Consider the following 23,976-nt stretch of genomic DNA (forward strand, 5'->3'; position numbering starts at 1 on the left):
GTTAGGTTGGAGTACATCAAATAAATACAAAACAACCAATGAATAATTTGCTTACAAATATTATATACTATACAGTACAATGAAAAACATTGAAATTGAATTGAAATATTATACTATTCTAAAAGTCTTGTTACAAACATATTACATGTAATCAAGAATAATGTTTATTCTTCTTGAGGTGTCAGTTTTTCAGCATCGACAAACACAGGCCTGTTACAAACATATTGCATGTAATAAAGAATAATGTTTAATCTTCTTCGGGTGTCCTTTTTCCAGCACGGACACAAACACTGTCGTATTGTCTAAGGCTAAGCGTTTACCATAGTATTTATTATGCTACGATGATACGCCATGTCAGCCTTATTTAAATGATAAATAGCCTCAGATCGTTTGGTGTCTCTGCAGTAGCTGATATCTAAAACTAATACATCATAGAAACGTATATTTATTAATAATCATGGGCGAAGATCGAAAATCTAAAAGAAGATAGAAAGAGAGGGCTAACAAGTCATTTAGAGTATAATTTAAGTAATTTAGCTAAAATAAAGCTCTCCCCTCGCTTTCTAAAAACATAAATAACCACCGGAGTGTTAAACTGAGCATGTTTGTCATTCAAGATTAAAAATACATATATAATTCGAAAAATTGTATAAAGATTTTTTTTAAAAATAACTCTTAAAATATCATCTAAAAATCATTAAATTCAGATCAAACTAAACAAATTGTGCTTTAAGTTATTTTTTTTTTAATTGAACAGTTATGTAAAGTATTAATAAAGTTACATGATTTATGTAATGTATTACCTATCTGTTAATGAAGAAAATTGCATTATCAAAATTCAAATTTGGTTTAAAAATTGAGTTGTAAAGCTCATCGCAAAATATAAGATGTGACTCTCGCAGTTCATTTAGCAATTGACAGTTCAATCGAACCCCTCAAATAATTTAATTTCGTCGATTTAAATGAGGATCCACCTATGTTAATGATTAATTAATTAATTTTTATTAAAAGGTTAATAACATATTGTAAGGAATTATGGAAAGAGATCTATTTTATCTCTATAAATAGCAAATTATTATAACGTAAGGTAAAGAAGAATAAAGGGTTTTAACCTAAAAATGGTTTAAGCCGATTTTCAATAAGTAATAATTTTTATAACTAGTTGTTTCGTTGTCATTTTAAATAATTGTATAACAAATTTATTTAAATATTGCCTATTTAATTTAAATTACACACAGGTTTTATATAAAGTATGAAGCGCGGATTACCTACAAGGGATTTGGCAAAGTTTAAATATGATTGATTACTTATTTGATAAAATATTTCATCATATCTTTAAAATGATTGTAGTCCATTCTGTCCCCTCCTTTAAATAAAAACTGATAATAGTCTCATTAGAACTTAAGAAACTACAATTCACGAGAAAATATTTTTTTAATGCTGTATCTAACTCATACGTGTCGTTATCGTTTATTAAAATCATAAAATTAGCTATCTTTAGTCTGTTTTAGTAAATTTTTTTCACTTTTTTCAATTGAAAACGCCAATTATGCTAATTTCCTGAAAAATATAACCCCTTAATTGACCTCTGGAACCAACACTAGATTTTTTTAAATTATTGTGTTCCTTATACTTTTATAAATTAGAAAATAACAAAATTAGAAACAAACAACGATTGTTAGTGTATTTATACTTACCTTTTTGTGAACTCAATTAAAATTTAATTAGTGGTTTTACGAGAAAAAGTAATTAAAGAGTCCAAATAAATGTCATAAAATATTAATTTTAACATTATTTGATAATAAATCAAAATTTAATTTGCAAAATTAAAAGAGAGCAATTTGTTTAATGTAAGCTAACACTTTGGCTCTGAACAATTAAGTCAATATTAATTAAGACATCTTGGTTCGCGTACTGCTTGAAAAATAAGACACACTTTTGACAACTGTTAATATTTCATCAATGCATTTCTGTTGAGACTGAAACGAATAAATACGTTTCCGGTTCGAATGATGCCATTAGGACACACTTGAAATGTGCCTAGTAAATCCCACGATTGTACATGAAATTTGTACTAGTGTAAAAAATTATATATTTTTGGAAATACTTTGATTCAGCTTAACGACCTTATGGTTTTTTTAAAAACTTTTATGATAAAAAAATAGACGAAAATAGTTAAAATAAATGAATAAATTAATTAATTAAAAATTAAAAAATAATAATAATAAGTAAAAATAATAAAGAATAAAAAAAAAATTAAAATAATAAAGAAATTAAAAAATATATTTATTAAAAATACTCTAAGGCTTGTTTTTGAACAAAAAATTAAAATTAAAATGTCATAGACGAGACAAAATAACTATGCGTTGCGTTAAAAATTGTAAAATTAATTTAAATCTAATTTTCAACTGTTTACGTTCACCTAGAACAAAAGAGCAAGTGAAAATATTGCATTTACACCACCAAGACCCTCGGGCCATAAAACACAGCTGTTATATCAGATGCTTTTTATCTTCATATAATACAACTTAAATGCTAAATCAACGAATGCGAACAATGCGTGTTAGTAGCAACTCGAGTTAATTAACAACTATGATACGGTTATGTTTTGTTAGGTAGGTCAAACAACAGCTATATCGGGTACCTCGTGAATGGGTTCAAACCGGCTCGCATGCAAGAGCGTTGGTCTTTCTCATAGGGAAGAGAGTGAAATGGTTTCCCTTTTTATAAAACACATATTTTCTAACATATTTCGATTGTATTCTTCGGTACTAATAAACATAAATATCACGGGCAGTCTTCCTATCGATTTGTAACTGTATATATATATATATATATTAATAATAACATTGAGTACAGTTTATACTCGAAGTTAATAATAATGCGGTCTACCGATTACTAATAATTGATTGTTAAGAAACTATTGTTTTTGTGCACTTTTTACAATCATTATTTTGTTTTTTTTTTCGTATATAGAGGGGACGTTAATTAATTGTTTTACCCCAGACCGTCCCCTGGCCTAGGGACGAACTTCAAATGCTTATCATCCAGAACAAGCTTAGTCGTATCGTGTTATCTATATGCATATTAGGCAAATTAAACGGCGGCCCGATCCTTTCATGCTGGACCGTACTGAGAGAATAGCATTATTATAGAAGGCGATATTGGACAAACCGAACTGTTCTTGTGCGGTCGACAACGCGGTGGCGTGCCAAAACGCTGTGCGTGTCGTTGCTGGGATTGTTGTTGCACTGTACACGGTTTAATCGCCGTGTAATAGCGTTTTACTAAAGTTCCGTTGTGTATAACCGTGTTATTTTCTTATAATTTGTTTTTAAATTTAAATGCAACCTTGGACGGTCCACAACGTGCCCCGTGGTCGGACACACAAAGTTCTACGGTTAAACGACGCAACTGCTCGAGCCCCGGTAACACCTATCGGATTTCCTCGAGTTAAACGCCCAACGTCTTGTAGGTGGTCGAATTTGTTGTTGTGGCGCCCCGTCTTGATCTTTTTATTTGTTTGTTATTTAAGCCCGGCAACGTGGCACATCATGCTCAAGATTAGCCTAGTCGTTGCAAGCCAACAGTCCACCATAGATTACAGCAATTTGTTAGTTGGTTAAAGTATATGTAAGTGGGAAATGCACGACACAAGAAGTTGCTATAGGTTCTGTTAGCGCACAAAGTACAATTTTTTTTAGTAGGTGTTACAGAAAGCAATATATATTTCTTATATGATTTAAGATACTCGGTGCTTTTACTCTCTGTACGTACCTCGTTTGATTAACTTAGTGGCCTTGTCCACGTCGAACGTGTTGTGCTGTAGTATGAACAGACGGAATGCATCCAAGTTTTGAAACTCTTTAGTACGGTTGATCAGTTCTTTCAACACGGAACCGATGTCTTCTATGGGGTCGCTCATCGCCATGTCGGGTCTGGAATCTGAAAAATCAGTAAATTTTCATTTGTTAGTGTAATAAACGGCACACGGAATAGGCAAACGTTACGATATCCAATAACACTTTCGCATACAGGCATATCTCGCCGTCATGACTGTAACGGATTTGAAAACTATTAAAATACTTTATAGCGTTGCATTCAATAATAAAACGAACCAACGGGTGATATTGCACTCGTTCAAATGGGTCCTAGGAACTACCATACTGTGCTAAGACATTGTGTTCAAGTAAACTATCTCGATACTCTTCTCGGGTCTTCTACGCTCATTGAAGTATGTAAAACAGGACAATCAGTCCTAGCTAACCGCCGACTTGGTATTATTGGTAGGTTTGATTTGACAAACGAGCGTTGACCACATGGACTTAATAACTATTGCATTGCATGGTAGGCGTTATTTTTAAACATTAACCTGTGTGTTTACTGCTTAGTTAGTTATGCTCAATAATAATAATACACATTACAACCCGGACCCGGGCACGTAGTATGGTAGAGCGTTACACTTTTTTATTATTGCTAAATCATGAGGGGGAAAAACGGTATTGCGACCGGCGGCAGCCGTACAACAACGCGACGGATAATAATATAAATAATAATAACATGTACACTGTGCACTTGATGCAGTTACCGTGTAGTGCATTGGCAATAGTCTTATTATAATAATATAGCGCACAGGTTCTTGCAATTAGCGAGCAGGGACCGTTTTTATGTCCGTCACGGTTATAACGAAAATGATATTATAACAAAAACAAACCGTAGCGCAACACAACAAGTCTGCAGCCAAACCGTATTCCCCATTTAGCGCGCTAGCCCATAATTTTGCATTGTTTACACATGCACGAACGATAATTATGCACGTACATTTTATAAAACATATCATATTTATAATATATATATATATATATATACAATAACAATATCGCGCAGCGACGGACTTTTTTAAATGAAAAATAAAATTTTTAATTATTACCTTTTTATGAGCACAATAAACGCGCTTAACGGCGGGCGACTTTCAACTTTAGACAGGTAAATTCGAACCCTGCCCAAAAGCGTACAATAATTATTGTTATCGTCGCGTTGGACCCGCGTAAACGTCTGCGAAACAGTTCATAAAGAGTTAGCATAATTGTTGTTGTAATTTTTTATGCGCTTGAAGGTTCACTACTTCCGCAGTAACAATGCAAAACTTGTTCTCCGATATTATTATTACAATAATAAGGTAGATACCGTACCTGTTCACGTTGGACAAACTGCAGATCTTTCTGTCTCATATATTATTAGAAAAGATTATTCGCAAATATCAACAAAGCAGAAGACACGCGCATACATCATCAGACGCCATCGTCGGTCGGAAAATAATAATTATTCCATCAAAATCGGTTTACTACATAAACGGCTGGTTTGTTTCGAACAAGGTAAACAATATATTATGAACTATGAAGATCCTTCCCACTGGTCGTCGAGAATTATACTATAAACAGTGTTGGTTTATCTTATTCGCATATTTGCATTATAAACAGCTAAACACGGACATGTTCATTGCCGAAACGGCAATTAATTTGCCTATTATTTTTTCATTATGCGAACACACCAAAGGCACTTCTTTTCGGTGACACTCGCTTGTCCCTAAACAACAATATTGTCATACGAGGATGCGTATTTACATATGACGTAATACCCCAGAGAGATGCAAAGTAATGTATTCCTACTTACGAAGGGTGCCAGTACATTCGCCGACCCCTTTTGTTGACAATATTTTATTAATAAAAAAAAAATCCAAAATAATTAACGCGGTTAAAATGTAGCTGCCGATTGAACAACATACTATTATTGTGTAATATTAATTTAAAATAACGTACATACATTGTACGCCGGATGATACATTAAATGTAATACATTTTTTTTTTTTTTTTTTAAAACAGTTACAGTATGGCTTTTCTTTTTGAAAACATTTGTATCTTTGTTACTGTAAAATCGCCAAATGTTAAATTTTTTTAGTGTTTTACAGAGTGCTATCAACTTTTGAAACTTAAATAAGAACGCAAGCATTTCAACAAATTATTCTTCTTTTAAAAGGTTAATTTAAGTATAGAAAAGATATAGAGAAGTCTAATCAGATGCTATTCATGAATTAGTTTCCCATAGGATCACAACCCTCTTTTTCCCGTTGTACCCATTTATCTGAATGATGTCTTTTTAAAATCCACGTAGTAATCACTTCAAAGATAGTCATCCTTTTTCGATTTCATCGTAGACGTTTTTAAGTCTAAACCAACCACGAAACGGGTAAAACGCAGTAGAATAATTGAGGTTCAACTTGTTCCATTTCTACAATCACCATTGTTGCTGATTTTATTTATTTTCCTTTGCACGTATCAATTTAAGACTTAACGAAGCGCAGCATCATTTAACGTTAATGTGACCCTACCGATAGCAAATTTTACACAACGAACAAAGGAACAACTGCGCGCACCGATAAGTATCCCGACTCCGACAGCATGGCCGACAGTAGTGAGCCTTCTTATAAGGCTATCGTTGGGGAAATTGCACGAACGAAGCTATTCATGTACCGAGCAAGTCGTTCAGTATTGGCCAAGCGCAAACTTTTAACGAACCAGCGTATGTATAAAATGGAACGCGGCTCTCGGCAAGCCAAATCGTTTGAGATAATTTTCGAAAAACAAAAGGCATTCAAACGTCTGAATGGGATTTGATCAATGACAATATTAACTATTGCGCAATCATCAGTCTAGCCGTTGTGCTAGCATCGGTGGACTACGGTGGCGGCAACAGACGAGTCGGAAACTTTTCGCTTTTCTTCACCGGCAAATAGGCTGGAAAAGCTTAGCGTTGGTTTTACGACCATTTGCCGGCGGAAAAACGGTTCGTAGAAGAAGAGCCTTTCGGCAGAAGGAGATGACGCGGTTTCATTTTCTCCTCTCCTCTACCCTTCTCTGTCTGACTCTCTCTCTCTCTCCTCTCCTCGCCAACTCTTTATTATAGGTTAGGACGTATAATAATGTGTGTGTGTGTGTGTGTGTGTGCGAGTACTGTATACAGGCTACACGAATCCGACCGGTTTAAATTCCCCGCGATAAAATCGCGGACGTCTTCGACAATATAAATTTTATTACGTAAGTCCCCCGACCGCACTGTTCGGTGCAACAGTGGGAAATGCATTCAAGAAGCCGGAGAGGGAAGGGCGCGACATTGGCGGAGGGGGTTCCTTTTCTGGATACATATATATATATATTTATACTTGCATACTTGCATACATATATATATATATATATATATATATATATATATATAATATATATTGACGAGGCGCGCCCTTTTTTTTACGACCGGGGGAGCATTAAAAACGTACCCGGAGCCACCGCCGCCACTCTGCACGCAGACAGCTCTCGTTTACTGCACAGGCTTTTACTGCCCGACGTCCTGTTCAGCGCAGTTATGCTCACTACGCTTTATATTTATATATATATATATATATGTACATATACGTATAATATAAAGTTGGTACGTTTCACCACTCCTCCTCCGGCTCCTCCCCCGCCCCGCCCCACTCCCCCCACCCAGTCCGTACGCCGGTCACAACGCCTATATGCGTATACACTTTTAACAGACTGCTAAAGGTAGTAAGAAAATGACGGGTATACAATACATAATACATAGATCCGCAAAACTAATTTCAGATACGTATGTTAATTTTAAAAGGTTCTATACGATATTATTATTTTAATGGCGGTTTTTTTTTTTGTTATTTTGTTTCGTTTTTATGTGTTTTTAATATGATTAATAACGACGGTGTTATCTCTACAATAAAATGTTGGGAAAATAAACGAATTACTTAATGATATCATTTTGACGCGCTGCTCCACTGTTCGACGAGTACGTTTCATAGCTCCCCGGCTATAACGACGGCAAGGGTGCGATTTTAATTTTTGTTAAGATATTATTAACACGACTGATTAATTAGTACGCATATAATACAAGCATACCGGAAAACCAGACAGGCGTTTAAAGTAAATTGGTTAGGCTTTAACAATTGCAGAATTTATTGTATAGATGGAGGATTTGGCTGGCCGACTCCGCTTACATGAGTTAAGATTAAATAGAAAAATAATCGGTTTTATTGATTATTTCAGTCTAGATGCTTTTCTTGGTAAAAAAAACACCTTGAGATAGTAGAACGGTTTGGATACTTTTGGAGAGTTGGCAGTAGCACTAATGCGGGAGAGTTCAGTGAAGATATAATAAATATTTTTAAAAAATGGCCATAAAAAAACTGATGGTTAAGGGTAGTTGTTACTCAGGATCTAAGAGAAGCGGACAAGAGTGTTACTAGAGAGGAATGTGGAGGTAACGATGATTGATCGACGGATCTCAAAGATAAAATTTGTATGATGAAGATCGTCTATTAGATGAATTTGGAATTCAAAAAATAACACAATACAAGTTTGGGAAAACTATATAAATGATGAAAATCAACAATTAACATCCTCGGAATTGCATACTTTAGTAATTATGTGACGGTCACGTTAAGAAATACGTTTGGCAAGTTAGTTAACCTATGGTTTTATTTCTTTTTGCACTCATAATTCAAAGCGTAATTAGTTACATAATAGACTCGGTGTAATTGTAATTACAAATGTTACTTTTTTTGGACTTGCATTGAAATAATCAATCAACAAAGTTATTGTTTTTTGTCAATTGCCAACAAATACAATAATAATATATACATTATACATTGTACCGAATACAATATACAAAATACGATACTCGAGTTGTTAATTTTCCGACTATACGTATAATAAAAAATATGGCGATAGCAATAACACAATATTACGGTTGATAAGTATTATTCCTATGTAATTTATTTTGTTTTTATAGTGGTCTGCGATTTATGTACCTACATACGTGACAGGATCGCTGTATTGCGTTTATACATAATGCATGATACACACGTCATAACAATGCATAGGTTACGGACAAAACACTGTACTACATTGTGTTGTATATAGATCTCGCATATCAGGTACACAATATTAAGCATACCTCCTTGACTATTTTTCCTTTCAATAGACGGGCATGACCACCGCATTTTACACACACACTATACCATTGTAAGTACATTGTAGCCGCAGTATATTGTACATGGAAAACGCTATTGATAATTAGCCTATCCCCAACCGTGTCTATTAAGGGTATTATAATATAATGTCTGGTAGACGCCACACGTTTAAATTGCAATAGAAATTATTGTTGTCCAAAACCTAAACCTATACATTAAATAATATTGCGTCGCGCTTGTTTTATGGTAAACCTACTATAATTTGCACGTTTATTATAAATTAATGTTTTTTTTTTCAAAACGGATTTGAAGAGCGAGCCGAACGATAGAGAGACAACGATGATGATACTAATAATAACAACAATTTATAGGTATCTTGTGTGCCTTAACCATGGCCGCGCTACGTTTTTAGTTAAACATAGATAAAAGTAGATATATAAAATAATAATATATGATATATATAAGCGGACGCCATTGTCGCGGGTTAGTGGAAATTTACATTTTTATTATTTTCTCCTTTTCATTATTCATCGTAAACGTCATAGTAGTAACCGGACGACAAAAGAAATCTGGTATTGGTGGTTTACGACTGCCCCGGTGGTTTTATGTCTATGAAGTCGACTTGACAACAATTCAGGGGCTATTAAAAACGAGCGGCTACACAGCCGTGGAAAGCTAATCAGAATGCCTTTACCGATCGTACACATAATGTGTGCGAATAATTTTCAGACGACAAGACGAATATAATGTATGTATGTATACCGACCAACTATAATAATATGTAAAAGAAAAACGAACTGTCCGGGCCGTAAATCAAACGCAACCGCTGATGTAGAATATTTTGGTTTTATGTTACCGTCCGTGTAACCGTATCGGTCACCGCCGGTATATACCCCGACAACGTACACGGGCAAAACGATTGGTGTTTTTCAACATGAATATCTTCTGTTTGAATGGCCCACGACGTTTAGAAGTTTATGCCAGCGAATGTGTGTTGCAGTGTGTTTACTGAAGAGACCGAGTCTGCCGACCATAATAATATATACAGACCCACGGACGTCGCCGCTACCGCACTGGGGCCGCCGGCGACCTCCAGTGTATGAGATGTCATAAAATTCGCACAAAACACGTTTCTTCGGGCCATTAAACCAACGTCCACCCAACACCCTTAAAAATATTGCGAGACTGCGACTCCTCGGCCTGCTTTAGGAGTCGCGACGCAATCGTAAAAAAAAAATATAATAACAATTCACACAGCCGAATTCTCGTTATGTGTATTATTATTAAGCACCTATGTGCCGAAGTGAATACAGTATGCCTGGGACCGGTGAAAGGGGTCGCACCTATATGCTTATGATGGACGTTAGTGTTTTAAAGGACTTTGGAACGTTATGAGCCCGACGGTGTTACATGTTACAACGCCCATACCTTGGAATAACCAATTTTATTTTGGTTGCATAAAAATACACAAAATTCCCATTATACAACCATGGAGGAAAATCAATAATATTTATCGTCAAACGTTCATTTTTACTCTAAAGCCGGGTCGCACAAAACTTTATTAGTTCCATAAACCCTCATTAAAAACACTGTGATCGGTCCCAACACGGACTATGGAGCCAATAAAGCTTTGTGCAACCCAGCTTAATATTATGTAGTCGGAGGGAGTATTTACACTAGCGACCAACAACATCCTGTGCAACGGATGATTCATTCCTAGTTGGTGCTATCTAGGAAAAGGATACAGCAACAAGAGAGTAGGGCGCGGGTACATGGAACTTCAGCCTGAAGACAGAGGAAGTCAATGCAGTAAGTTCTACGCAGGAGTTCCTAAAGATAGTTGCATAGTCGTGATGGCTCGGACTGTGGAATTCTTAAAGAACAGGCTGAGAATCCTGAAAACAACTCTGTGCTCTCTCAGGCTGACACGATTTAAAAGCTGTGATGACAAATTATGCTTTTAAGCGAATAAATCAACAGAACAACCAATGAGAATAAATGTTAACCAAAAGTCAGCATTTAGCTCAAATTTGTTTTCCACGATAATGGATCAATTTGCAAGGGACGTCCAGCGCGCAGGATCTTGTGGGCTATGTGATTTCAATAGATAAAATAAGTTAAAGTAGTTTAGTTAGTAGTTAAATTAGAACACTGAACAAGGACATTGAAATAACATAGCTCTAGAAATAGTAGGTCTAAAACTGAGCACGTAAAAGAAGAGTTATAAATATTACCGTGGACTACGGAGTATGTGGAATGAATAAAGAAACTATGACGGGTAGAGATTAGCAAAGAGAGAGAAATATTTAGACGATTCATACCATTTCTGTGGGATGAAGTGAAGTGGAAAAATCATTTATTTCAGTTGTCATGAGTTGTTTACTACACGCTTTGCCGTTATAACATTTGGCACATTCAAACGGTCGACGTCCGAGTCGTGTGTGAAAATCATTATATATACATATATATACATACACTACATTATGCCTATCACCTACCTAATAGAAGTATCGTCTCCATACAACGTCTCCATCGTTATAATATTGCTTGACTCATAAACCTGTTTCAGCCGACTTGCGGCCATTCCTAGTGTTCGTTATGACCAAATGCCGTTGTAAACGTACCTACACTACAATATACGTACATATCGTTATATTATTACTCGAGTAAATGATATTGAGTACACCGCAAATACTGTACCTAAAGCCGTTTTTACACGGCCAACTCTTGGCGAGATTAACCTAACCAAAGTTATGCCTGCCCCAAAATTCAACTACAGTTGACAAACAAAGGAGTCCGGCCACAGCTGCTGTGTCTAGGCGCAGATTTCTTATAATATAAATATGTATTTCGTTTTTGTGGATTAGGAAATTGTTGCGCATACACGAATATATATTTTTTTTCTTTTCAAATTTTGAGCGACCCTGTATTATTCGAATAACAGTAACCACTACTGCAGCCGTTGGGTATTTGATTAGCAGTAAACGACGTTTTTCTTAAATAATTGTGTGAGTAGACGTGTTGTACACCGTACATTATGTATAAGAACGTGTGTTGTGTTCAGTAGATTATCGAAATATTATAAATTTACAAGCGAGTGCGTTAATCATTTATTCAGTCGGTTCTAACGAGGTAAAACGGCTCCGGCAGGGAACCGTTTGGGTTGCAAATTGTAGTCACATACGCACACAACACAACACGAATACTTCTCGAGTAATAGCCATTATGTGTACCTACACTATTGTGGCTATTGCCCGTGTATCGCGGTGTTGTTTTACAATATACACATAACAAGACGTATACATGTGTTCGTATGCCAACATAAAATATTTATTTCTGTTACAGACTCCACAATGTACGGGTGTACGGCGTTCATTATTTAGAGGCGCCACGCCGTTTGGAGAACCCACAATGGCACTCTTTTACCATTTCAAACTTTGTTTACATTATAAGTTATATTTTTTTATGTCCAAGTCTGAAGCCTGATCGATAACCACGGCGGTCGGGTCTTTCTGTGATTTGTTTTTTTTTTCTGTTCTCTCTCCTATTCGGTATTGGGCACGTCGCTCGATAATGGTATCAAGACAAACGGCAGCGACATAATAATAATATGATCTTTCTCTCTCAGGTTTTTACAACACCACCGGCCGACCAAACTAGAGGGACCCGTAGTCATAAAAATATATATAATTTAACAATGAGTTATTTTGTGTTGCTATTGGGACAGAAAGAGTCATTGTTACTTCAGAAAAGAAACCCTGGCTGTGTGTGTGTGTGTGTGGGTAATATAATAAAAACATTAATTGTACTGTTTACGATGGAGTTGACATTGAATGGACCCGGTCAAACGTTGTCTAACAAAGTGTGGCACAGCAAGGATATTTTACCCCGATGTAACGGGAATATAATAGATTTGCATTTAAAACATGGAAATAATTAAATCCTATTGGGGGTTTAAGCGTTCAAACCGTACACACGAATGCATTGTAACGTTATGTGTATGTATATATAACTTATAATAAGATAAAATAAATAAATACACAAACGTTGTATAAATATTTTACGAACAAAAACGACCAGATTCATTGTTCCGTTTACGACAGTTTGGAGCAACGATATCAGAGTCTAAATAATATATGTAAACTATTTATAAGTGTTATTAAAATATGTATTAGGTGCCTACAACAGAACACAGAACATCACTACGGTTTAAACTATGCAATATTATTCTTATATTCTTCATGATATTTTTTGCAGCCATTTACAAAAAAAAAGTGAACATTTTAACGTAGGTCGATCCCAATTGGATGAGATAAGACGAAACAGAAGAAGAATGCAGATCAAGTTTGTGGGATACATTCGTCGTGTACAAATAATAGATTTTTTAAAAAATTGACAACTTACTAGACCACTCCTCGACCATACTGTGGTTTACTAGGAAAAATAAAAGCTAATCAATTATACTGTACATCATTAATATATTTTGATCCAAGACCGGATCCATGGGGAGGATCGCTGACCGATATATCGTAATTAACAATATAATGAACATATTCGCATTACCTGTTGACTGTTGATTCACTCGCACATAGCAACCTGGAAATTCACTGGGTGTTTTTCTCGAATTTAAAGGGAAAGGGGTGACCTTTTTTTGGCCCATTAAAGTACCTTTCAGGTAAGATTTCCTGTCTATCGAGTTGTTACACGATAAAATCGGTTTAGCGGTTCAAAAGATATCAGACATTAAAATGAAAACACATCGTTGTAAAAAACAATACCTTATCGGTTTCGCATCGAAGGTAAAATGTAAATGTCTCTAATATTGTAACCAATTTACATTTTAACTTTTTAATACACTGTAATATGCCCGACTTTGGCGACGATAAAAAATAATTACATTATACAAAAGAATCGAATGCAAATAACAATAATTATTATTCATGCCGTTTTCCGATGGTATGTACTATGACAGGGGCGGCAAAGCAAAGCCATTCGGTTGCCTTTTCGTGTCCGCCGGCGATAACGATATCACAGAAGCGTTTGCATGTTTCTATTAAATGGACTATAATATACAACACAGGTGCGGTGTGGGGATATAATATATATAAAAATTATATATATTTTAATATAATAATAATAATAGTATACAAACTGTGGCTTGACCATGGGACTTTGTTGCCATAATCACATACACACACACACACATCAACCAGCCGGTCGGGTCAAATGTAATTACAGAAAAACCGTGCATTGACTGCGGGATAGATGTTGGTTTTTTAATTAATTTTTTTTTTTCAAAATTATTCGCAGTGGTTTTTATTGTCCATAAATGAAAATATAACGCACAACACGTTCGTTATAGGCAAGCGAGAAGAGCCGAGGGGCGCATATATATATATGTATTTAGGTATATAAAATTATACAGATAGCGCGGGTTTATTTGAGCGTTTAACATCAGATAAGGCCGGTCACCCTCGTTGCGTGTTAAGGGTTGGGGTAGGTGCTGTTTGTAGTACAATACCGGCACACATAATATACATATATAATATATATTATAACATAATCGCTTGGCAAACACTTAAAACCGTTAACCCGTGTTGAGAATATTTGGCGTCGAGCGACTGTTGTTGGTTTTACTTGTACGTTTTTGTTGCGGAACTTTTCCCCTATTATTTTTATAATTTTTTATTTTGCTATCCTCCGAGGTCGTTGTTTTGACCTTAAGAATGTTCAGTGCCACGCCGCAACTATCTAGCTCTTTTTTTACAGTGTCCCAGCACAGCAAAATGTTTTTGGGCCCGCGACAAAATCACTATAATATATTATGCGAACTTTCCAAATCGAATAAATTTACTCTGTTTTACCCGCGAATTCCGTTAGTCGCATAAAGATAAACATAAAACAGCACTAAAAACAAGTGTAACTTAACGGTAGACTATACCTAGTTATGTAAATTATTTCTTTTTTTTGGTATTATTTTGATAATTAATGGTATTTAAATTTTAAACCCTGTACATTATCTATAATAATACGATAGAGATAAGTTTTTATGAAATATAAACATGGTTCTTTAATACCGATATTTGTACATCTTCGACGTGTAACAATAGCAAAACGCAAACAACACACACATTTTACATTATACACGGAACTGCAAAATATCGTAACTGCCTGCAGCTGTCCTGTGGTCAATTCGAAGTAAAAAAATACTACAGAAAGATAAAGAGTGAGAAAGAGATGTGCCAACAACTACGCCGACCTCGAAAACTGTCCAAATATATTAAACGACACAACGCGAAGGTACCATGTGAACTTTAAATTGCACCCAGAGGCTTTATTAATTACATTCGAAACAAGTGTTACCAAACACCGGTCTATCGGATATAATATTATCATAAATTTAAAAAAAAAAAATGTTTAAGTGAAAACATTTACTATACACAGGACAACGCGAATGGTATTGCGATGCTGGTAAATGCAAATTTTTAAATAAGAATAAAAGCTATTAAAATCCAAAGAGAAACGTTAAATTAATAGGCATCAATAAAGGCGTAACCAGAAGTTGACAAGGGGGATGTATATAATAATCGATTGCTACATGTATCATAGTACCAATACACCGTCTACAAAATTCAGCAAGTTGACATATATTTTTTATAAATATTATATATAGGAGTGTATTAAAATATTGTATTGCCGAATGTCCATTATATACAGTAAGTTTTTTAATACCATTTATATCTTAAATTCATTACAAATGTACCAATAAAAGAGTTATCAATGTCCACTTCTGGTTATAATGTAGTAATTTCTTAAGCAAAAAAAAAAAAAATAATCGAAACTACGTAATAATATGTTATACATATGTATAAATATGTATAAACTACATAATATGTAGTTACACAACATCCTGACGGGTCGGTCAGTCGTTGTGTGTTTTTATACATTTAAAAATAAAAACTTTTATTTTTGCAACATGTGTACACACTAATACCACACAAGTGGCTGTAGACCCATAATATGACACAGGATGCAGGTGGTTCCGGTGGTCGGCCTTATAGATTTCGATATGTTTATTGTCACATGTCATTTTCATAACCTAACCCAACCAAAAGCTGTAAAAGACAAATAATAAAAAGTATATTTCAAATACGACCCGGCGCCTATAAACTTATAAATAGGTACAAATATATACCAGTATATTATTATTGTGCAGTTATTTTGGCACAACATATTGTATGTTACATAAATTACTCTATATTAACCATTGTACTACTATACTAACAGGAGACCTCGATTCGATGTAGTTTGATTTAAAAATATTTTAACCTGCTAGTTGCTACATAATGCGTTTCATACAGCTTATTAACTTATTTGTTAATTAATTTAAGGGGGAAAAATCGACGTTTCCTTGTTGCCATGGTAATAGCTTTCTAACTTCAATTTCATTCTCTTAATGAATCTTTCCAAGTATCGCGGGACCTGGCTAAACCGCTTTTCTCGTTCAAAATCGAACATTCGCTGTATTCAGTTGAAACTGTTATCCTTAAAGCTATTTTAAGAAACATCTACAAGCGTATACGTCATAGAAATTAATTCGATTATTGCTTGTTTTATATTAAAAAGAGTATTACACAGAGTAGGGTACTATTTATAGTGTATGGCGTGTGCTACGTTGAGTATGTAAAATATAGTTTAAATATTTAACGGAAATAGAAAAAAAATCCACGCACTTCTATAAGGGTTAAAAGTTATTGTACATTATCATTTTTTAGCTTTCTCCAAACCGGTTCGAGTATATTCATTCCACAGCTTATAAAAACAATTTTTAAAAATGTATGTCAACTCGATTACTTATCATGATGGTCGGTCATTATTAATATAATTTTAATTAGATTGTAACTGAAAGATAAGAAAAGTAATTGGTTAACGAAAATGGCGGTGTGCCTTTCGATTTGCTAGGATTGAATCGCCATATTATGCATGTTATAGTCTTTGAACGTTACATTTTAGCTGTTTCGCAAACCAATTTTAAACGGTTAAAACCTTGTGGATTTTATCTATTGAATAATTTATCACATGCCCGACATTTTATCTGCTATAACGATAAAGTAAAAAGTCGAGAATTTCTGTCCATACAGTATAGAAACCTTAATTTTCTTTTATGTGATTACTACAATAGTTTTTGGAAAATATATAGACCATACGGAAGGTATAGTGCATGCAAAATTAGCTAATTAATTAATTAGTTAATATTTTACAACTTGTTTGCTTTAATTTTTTAATCGCCGTCTAAAAATAAATTCAAAACGCAATTTAAAGTAAAGCAATGGAATAAATTACACTCTCTCTCTCTCTCTCTTTAAAAACAAAAATAATAATAAAAATAATAAAAACCGTCCTAAATATAATTTAACTATTCTCAATGTGGAATTCAAATATGCAAAATGTTTTGTTGACAAGGTTGACACGATATGTAATTGTTCTAACGTTGGAATAGAAAATAAAGATAGCTATCACTGGTTTGCATTGTCATTGACAAATACAATTTTAGTTTAATAGGTAGGAATACAATTATAAAATATAGATCATTTTCAATTTTTTTAATATTTAAATGACAAAAAAAAAGATACGACACTGGGTAAGTTAATTCATGTATTTCATTAACTTAAATTTGATTGAATACATAAAACTACATTCTACAAGTGGATTTATGCTAACTTCGTAAAAGTGAACATAGCAAAACCAATAGGTCACTACATGTTTTCTTAAATGGCTTTTTAGTTTTCATTTTAGTATAGCATACTTTTAATTGTTTTGATTAAAATAAAGTCAGTAGAGAGACCATAGTAGGAACGGAGCACAATGATGCCGGTACAGTCACACAACTTAGTTTAACTGAGTGATAAAATCGCTTCAGTCTAATTTTTAAACTTTAAGTCTATTTTTTAGAAAATTTAAAAGTTTCCCCTCCTTCTAGGAAAAAGAAGAAATGTTTTAATTGTAAGGGTGTTTTTCTCATTCGTAAAAAGGAATAAGTAAACATTTAAAAATTAAGCCCATAAACTGCGTTTTAGATTTTTTCATATATACATTAGCTATGTAAAGAAAACGATTCAGCGGCTTAAAAGATATCGTGTATCCCCAGACACAAAAATAAATTAACAATAAACACTTATCAAAGTAAAAACAATCCTTTCTTAGCCCTGCATCAAAGGTAAATATACTTATTTAGTTATAGCATTCAGTAATTTATATAGTCAATGGTTATAGTAACTAAATTATATTTGAATTTATGTTTACTTTATGATATAGTTTCGATCTGTTTTAATTAAATACAATTCCTATATTTCCCTAAATGTGTCCAAGAAGCTACGTATGTACTGATGCGTTGTGGACATTCTTGAACAAATACTAACTAAAGTTTGGTAAATACGGTGACGATCAAACTTACTTGTAACGGCAACAGAAAACTATTACTTTACATATTTGAATAGTGACTTAACACGAAATTGTATTATTGATTTAATAATATTATTTCTTATTTTAATTAAACTTTTTTTTTTGTTTAATAATAATAGTTTTACCTTATCCGTCACATTGACGCCTTATATTATTTTTCGGTATAAACACCATTATTTCCTACGGTATTACAACACCACCCATGCAGGTATTACACTTATAATGTATTATTAAATATCATTATTGTGTTTGCGTATACTGCGAATTACACAAAATGTTGTTCGTTACTATGCGTTATAATGATTTTCAGGACTGTAAAAAACGCACTATATTTATTTAATAACCTTGAGAGTTATACAACAGAGTGTTATGCGACCACAATGATACATTTTAATACGGATTACACTAATATTGTATAAAAAAAAATATTTATTTTCGCGACCCACGCAATATAATTGGAACTATAATTAATGAATATACGTACCCTCGTATAAGCCTAAATACCTGCATATTTTTCAATTGTACCTAATCAACTGTATAATGTGACTGTTTATTGTATAATTGGTACGTCGCATCGTTATATTTCCTATCCAAATTATTTATGTACGTTTGTGTTGAAAACAAAAAAAAAACGTCAATATTTGTGTACAATAATAATAATATACAGTTGATACATTATCAAAACGCAACAGGTAATCCAGATCATTGACAAGTAACAAGTTTTACTGCCAAAAAAACAACCGAATACGATTTCTTTACTTGGACTTGTTTTCTCCACGAGTATCAGATGACAATTATTGATGTATTTATCTTCTTGAGTTACACATCAATTGAAAATCTAAAATCGTTGTTTAGAATCCAATAGAAATGTACTATAAGAACACATTTTATCCCAAATAAATCAAACGAAATACCTTACATTATCCGCTGGAAAAATGTAAAATAATGAGTAATTTGCTCAATGCCAAACTGTATCCCCTATTTCGCAATTATAATTTTTTTTGTAATGGATATAAATTTTACAGGAGTATTCACGTCAAAATTATTATTATACCATGTATGTCATGCCTAAGCGTTCCTATATTAATATTTACTTAAGATATTATCATTAATTTATTCGACACTGATTAATCCTGAAAAACAAACGGGTTTTTTCAATCTCTCATAGTTAAATGTATCAGAATATTAATTTTTTTCTCATAAAACCTTTCCGAGCAGAAATACATCTTTTCAATGTTGAATTATTTCGTTTTATCACACCATTAATCTACTTTCAGGAATATCCCATAAACAGTTGAGTTATACAATTATTTCCCGTGTTATATTATAGGATACCTTGACACTTGTATGATCATTATTTTCTATGGACGTCATAACAGTTTAGAAATTTTTGTGCAAGTGCAACAATCGATACAACAGCTACACGCACAAACAAACACACATGTAATACATATATATATATATATATATATATATATATATATATATATATAATAAATGTACATTTTTAAAACATAATAAACAAATGAGAATTTTTTTATTTAACAAGGTCAAGTGCGCTTGACAATGTCTATTATATCCGAAACAATTATGCGTTGTAACTAAAATTTCGCAATTTTTCAGGGCGAAATAAAATATAATACGTTTAAATTTAAATAGTTAAGTTTACAGTTGTTAGGATTCAGTCTGGGTTGAATAATTAGACACGTGTCCTGTGCATAGTTTTTTCCATTATTGACTTTCTGAAGAAGGTATATTCGTCTCTATTCCGTCGGTCTCTTACATTTTAAGACGCCGATAACGAATAATGGAAATCAATAAAACAAATTTAGACATGACGTTCAACGCTTAAAAGCGAACGGGTTGACAAAAATAACTTGTACGAGTGTCAATGTGAGAATTGTAAATTATTTAAATACCTTCGTTCTGAAATTTGTTTGCCAAGTTATTATATTTTTGGTTTCCGTTGGAAACGCGTAACGGTATTAACCGTTCCCGGACACGATAGAGGTTCGTTCAATCTGTCAAATGCGCACAAATAAACTATTTTTTCTTTCTTTTTTTTACTTCCGATTACTTGTTTTTTAGGTCAATTGTAAGAATTAATTACTGGTTACGCTAGTTTTTTTGTATGAAAATTTTATTGAAAAAACGTCGTACTCGCGTGGGTTAGACGAAAGTGCTACAAACGACAAAATGGCTCGACCGCAATTACTTGGAAAAGTCATTTTTATACGCATAGCTTGTAATAATAATAATAAATAATAATTATAACATTTAAAAAAAAAAAACAATTATATTATATTATCACGGACGACAAACCCGGTTGCTGTCGGTTATAAAGTAACGCAATGGGCGTTTTGAATGAAAGCCATTCTACGAGTGTTGCGCTGGAAATATTTGATAATTATAAATAGTGTCTAAGCGTAGAATTATAATGATCACGATTACCTGCAGTTAAATAATAGACTTGCTACCATTATAATAATAACTAACGTGTGTATCAACTATTACACTGTCTAGTACGGTCTCCTCAGCCTACCTCAACGTTAAACGTCGACACGAAGCATTGGTTATTTTTTAATTCAAACGGCGGCAATACTAAAAATAATAATAATAATAATAATCATAATTTATAGGACGGGATAGAGGAAATGAAATGTGTAATCCCGACAAAAATCAGACAATACACGCTGGTCCAAGGCCTGAATACGTCACCGAACGTTCATAATATGTACATGCATAATACACTGTGCACGGTATACAGAGTGATTGTATTAAACTTTTTGATTTGCATCCGTATGCATCCGTTTCATCGAGATTCATACTGTTATCATTGCAAGTTTTCCCCGTACAACTTATAGAGATTATTGTTCGCAGAAACAAAATTAATTTGTCCATTTGTTTTTACCACACATCCGGTACCTTTGGTCGGTATTGTGCGATAACTGTAGAAAATACATAATAAGTAACCCTATAGAATAACAGCTATTGATCGAGCCGTCGAGGTGTGCAGACAAAACGGCGGATGGCATATTAATTATTTGACGGGTAAAAAAAAAAATGTTTAAATGTGCAAGCAATAATAGGAATAATAGAAAATGCCTATAAAAAACGTCGATGCAGGCCGAACGACATGAAAAAATGTACCTGTGTGAAGGATAAGTTTTAATTTAAAAAAGCACAAACCTATCCGACTGTTTTGTTCCATCGAATGAAGTGGCTTTCTGATTTCAACAGCCCCGCACAATAGACGAGAAAGTGTTTGCTTAGCAGCAGACACGTTGTTGTTCAAACACAAAGTTCATCACTTCCCTATCAATATGACCCAAAAACAGTCATGATAATTACTAATCCTTTAGCTGATGAATCCCTGGAACCGAATAACCTCCCCGTTTCCGCCTTCATTGCGGAACTGATAAGGTATTTTATTTAAAACAATGTGTTTTCTCCCTAGACCAGCTATGACCGCGAAAATGGTTTAGGTGTAGATTACAAATCGTAGGTATGCCTACCATAGGTACATAGCAAAAGTTGTTAAATGGCACATTCCCCCCTTCAGAGTAGTGAAAACCAAATGGTGTTCAGATCTTAAGTTCAACGTCGTATAGGCTCTAGACGAGGTGAAAGTATTTTCGTTATTTCGGGGTCATTTTTTGACTTCTGATCTGATCTAATTCTTAATACGGATATTTTATTATTGATAGTAACCTACAGTTGATGTGCCTGTATAGAATATTAAAAACTTTCTGTCGTCAAACTTTTTTTCTTTTTTTTTTAACGAGGAAATACAATGAAACATAATGAACACAGTCAATTTCGAATGCCTAATGAAATATATTATGTATAACAGAAAAAATACCTCAAAATAACCCAAACAACACCACGACCAATGTAAATGTAAATGTAAAAAAAAAAAGGGTGGTATAAGTATTACAACTCAGTCGTTGGTTTTGTGTGGTTGCAGTAAATAGAAAAACATCATTTTTAATGCACAGTTAACGTACAATTTTTTAATTAATTACTGTGCCGAGAAAAATGTAGTAAAACAACAAATAAGCGGGATATGGCCTACCGCAGAATGATATAATATTTTAATCCAATTCGTATCGTTGTGATTCCCAGTATCGTCTTGTGGATCAAAATGTTAATGACCTCCCGGTCGTTGCTATTAATCCAGGTATTATGTTATACTTATAATTATTATTATAAGTAAGTGACCGATTCCCAGTATTGATGCTTTTGGTCCAACATATTGTTGGTAAGTCAAATGATAGGTACGGTTTTGTTCATCGAAAGGATTAATAAAATATTATTGAATACAAGTGAATTTGTACTTGAGTCGATGTAAATCATATTTTGTTCTATCTATATATATATATATTTATATATATACAGGTATAAAGCGATATACATTAGTATATTGGTTTAATCCTATTTAATTTCCAGCTACCGACTTCTTGGTAGACGTTAAATAATAATAATCTTCTAACCAATAGTGAATTTTACCCGTTGGTTTTCTTTTTAATAATAAAACGCATATCAGCGATGAGTGATTATAATAATATACACTCGACCAAAACAAAAAAAAATTGATGAACGATAACCTATTGTGAAATTCGCAATGCTATGTATCATAATATATTGCACTAGGTTCTTAGATTTCAATGCATTATATTGTTAAGTATTTGTATGCAATGCATTTTGAATATAATTATTATTATATCATTATCGCGCTAAAGTGCATGCACTTAATTCTTTATCATCGGCCGTTGCAATGTGTTTAAAGACTATTTGGCACTTAACAAATGTGTACGGGTTAATGTATACGACCTAAACAAATATAGTAAGTAGGTTAACGCAATATGTATATATTTATTTGTAAAAAAATTCACATAGTATCATACACATATATATATATATATATACATAGCGCTCTAGTCAATAAATGCGTTGTTATATATTTCAACGTTTTTCATGCTTCAGTTTAAACATAATCGTATATTTTCACATATTGTACATCTGTTATGGTGTGATAAATTAATAAAAAAATGTATAAATAGTATCTACATAATACTTTATGAAGTACAACAACGATAATAATATATGATATACAATAATTATAGAACAACTTGTATATTATAGCGTGCACATCGAGTTCATTAATGATGCATTTGACCTTAAATAATAATATTAATAAAATATTTGAAATATTATTATGTTGAGTTCCAAGGATGGACAGCGCCGCCAACTACACATACATTTGAACGTTAAAAGTTACTATAATAGTTCATGTGGCTAGTGGTGAAAAACTAGTGTTAAGATTTTTATTTACATACATAATAACCATACCGACATATTATAATAACTGCTATAGTGCGTTACATTGGGAGCCGTGACGAGTGAAACAACTATCGGTTGCATTATACATTCATACCAATAAATTGTTTAAAAATAGTTGAAAAGTCCTACCAGCT

The 23,976-nt window shown here is 33.4% G+C and overlaps 1 protein-coding gene across 1 annotated transcript in view; it reads right to left on the reverse strand.

Moving 5' to 3' along the window:
• Positions 1-2: 2 nt before the first annotated feature.
• Positions 3-23,976, reverse strand: part of LOC126844591 (doublesex- and mab-3-related transcription factor A2-like) — a 60,291-nt gene continuing 36,317 nt past the window's right edge. Inside the window, exons 2-4 of the mRNA XM_050582887.1 lie at positions 3,778-3,945; positions 1,698-2,422; positions 3-421 (exon numbers count right to left, since the gene is read on the reverse strand). Coding sequence (XP_050438844.1) covers positions 2,340-2,422; positions 3,778-3,945 — 251 coding nt within the window. The 3' untranslated portion in view covers positions 3-421; positions 1,698-2,339. The remainder of the gene's footprint in view (positions 422-1,697; positions 2,423-3,777; positions 3,946-23,976) is intronic.

This window comes from Adelges cooleyi, unplaced genomic scaffold (genome assembly GCF_023614345.1).
Source record: "Adelges cooleyi isolate 19-005CV unplaced genomic scaffold, UGA_ACOO_1.1 ACOO_flye_CR_arks_rails_tigmint_CR_PRNA_651, whole genome shotgun sequence".
Lineage (NCBI taxonomy): Eukaryota > Metazoa > Arthropoda > Insecta > Hemiptera > Adelgidae > Adelges > Adelges cooleyi.